Source organism: Octopus bimaculoides, chromosome 7 (genome assembly GCF_001194135.2).
Source record: "Octopus bimaculoides isolate UCB-OBI-ISO-001 chromosome 7, ASM119413v2, whole genome shotgun sequence".
Lineage (NCBI taxonomy): Eukaryota > Metazoa > Mollusca > Cephalopoda > Octopoda > Octopodidae > Octopus > Octopus bimaculoides.
The window spans coordinates 74,194,520-74,196,877 of record NC_068987.1 but is presented as its reverse complement, the minus strand read 5'-3'; the positions used below and the strand labels follow the sequence as shown (position 1 = coordinate 74,196,877).

Below are 2,358 nucleotides of genomic sequence, written 5' to 3'. Positions count from 1 at the left end.
TCGTGCGGGTGACACGTAAAAGCACCCACTACACTCTCTGAGTGGTTGGCGTTAGGAAGGGCATCCAGCTGTAGAAACTCTGCCAAATCAGACTGGAGCCTGGTGTTGCCATCCGGTTTCACCAGTCCTCAGTCAAATCGTCCAACCCATGCTAGCATGGAAAGCGGACGTTAAACGATGATGATGATGATGATGATGATGTACATTTGTACATACATGCAGGCACATTCACACATATACATGAATACATGCATACATATATATATATATATATATATATATATATATATATATGTGTGTACATATATACATATGTACATGCACACACACACACAGCCGGAGCAAGAGAGAAAGAAAAAGGCTGGTACATAGTTTTTGTTTACCAAATTCTCTCACAAGCCATTGATCAGGCTTGGGCTATAGAAAAAACCTGATTGCGCTATGAAATTGAACCTGAAACCACATGGTTATAAAACAACTTCTTAACTACTCAGCCATGCCCGCTCCAACGAATATTTTCCATGTATGCATGCTGTAAAATTTTCACTTTGTAAGGGGTTGTAAAGCCCCTTCATTTTTAAGTTGTGTTTCACTGTACTTTTTAATTCCAGTCAATGGATGTAACGATATATAAATTGGCTACAGAGATTAATGAAGCAGCTAAAAGACTCTCGTTTCTCTTGGAGTATGCAAATTTCCAAAGTAAGTTTTTTTCCTGCTGAGATTAGTGTTATTCTTAGTGCTTATCATCATCATCACCACCACCACCACCACCATCATCATTATCATCATTGTTTTAATGCTCACTTTTCCATGCTTGCCTGGGTTGGACGGAGTTTACTGATATTTTTCTACAGCCAGATGCCCTTCATGTCACTAACCTCACCTGTTTCCAAGCAAGGTAATGTTTCTCCATGGCCAGACATGTTTTCACAGAACACTGGAAATGATTGACACTACTTATATGATAGTGACAATCGTTTACAGCTGTCAACATATAGTGACTCAGATGTACACGTACTTGCATTTACTTACATATACGTACATATGTATATGGAGTAAATGCAAATATTTGTCTCTCTGAGTCTCTTCTGTGTACATACATACATCATACATACTTACATACATACATTCATTCATTTATTCATTTGTTATGTATATGACCGGCTTCTTTTGGTTTCCATCTGCCAAATACACTTACAAAGCTTTAGTCAGTCTGGGGCTCAAGGTGCTATGTAGTAGGATTGAACCTGAAACTATGATGTTAGGAATAAAACTTCTTAATCACACAGCCACACTTGCACCTAAACAAGTCTAAGTCTAGACAATGGAATGTCTTAGACAGATTTGAGCCATTGTTTGTGTAAACTCAACTACATTAGTCATAGCCCATCCTCGACTGCAGACAACCCATGTGTACATGTGACAGTGGGAGTTTAACATTTTTGATACCAACCTGGCTGAAACTGCCTCTGGCTCTGTAGTACAAATGTCTTGTTTCCAAAAGTTCTGAATTAAAATCTTCCACCAAACCTTAGTCACACTTTGTGTTCCTTACATTAGCTTAATGATAACTAAGTTATTTTACTGAATTCTTCGTTATTTAAAAAATTAATTGAAACAAAGACAGAGCATCTCAACAGAAATATGGTAACAAAAGGGTTAACATGATTAACATTAGAGCCAAAACCTGAATGGTTTAATTGTCACACATGGAGAGCAGCCAATCATTTATTCATTCATACATACGTATGAGGTGGATGCTGGAAAATTTCTGACTTTGGGTTAAAGAAAATACAGGAGTATCATTTAATTATGATTTTATTCAACATATTCCCCTCTCAGATTCACACATTTATTGCAGCAGTCCTTCAGTTTTTCTAAGCCCTCTAAAAGAACTCATGAAAGTTGGGCCTCCAATCACGTCTTTCATGACACACTTAAAGCTAGGACCTTTTCAGTACCTCCTCATATGTACGTTCTTTCTTCCATTCATTCATTCATTTGCTTGCTCACATGCATGCATGTATGTACATATGTGATGGGCGACTTGCAATTTCTGTCCCTCATTATTTGTTGCTTTGAAGCTATAAGACATTAAACCAAGGTTCTGCACAGTGGGATCAAACTCAGTACTTATATTTTGTTTAAGCCTTGCCTATCAATATTTCTTTGCCAAACTCCTTAGTTGTGGAGATGGAAAGAAACTGACTTTGGTTGTCACATGGTGGTTGGAGACAAACACAAAGACACACACACACACACACACACACATACATATATATATATATATATATATATATATATATATATATATGATGGGTTTCTTTTCAGTTTCCAGCTACCAAATCCATTCAC

General features: G+C 37.2%; 1 protein-coding gene across 1 annotated transcript in view; it reads left to right on the top strand.

Annotated features, from left to right (window-relative positions):
• The window catches only part of LOC106878143 (dynein axonemal heavy chain 3-like), a 37,710-nt gene that overhangs the window by 33,986 nt on the left and 1,366 nt on the right, over positions 1–2,358 (top strand). The window contains exon 15 of the mRNA XM_014927263.2: positions 612–702. Within this exon, the coding sequence (XP_014782749.1) occupies positions 612–702 (91 nt within the window). The remainder of the gene's footprint in view (positions 1–611; positions 703–2,358) is intronic.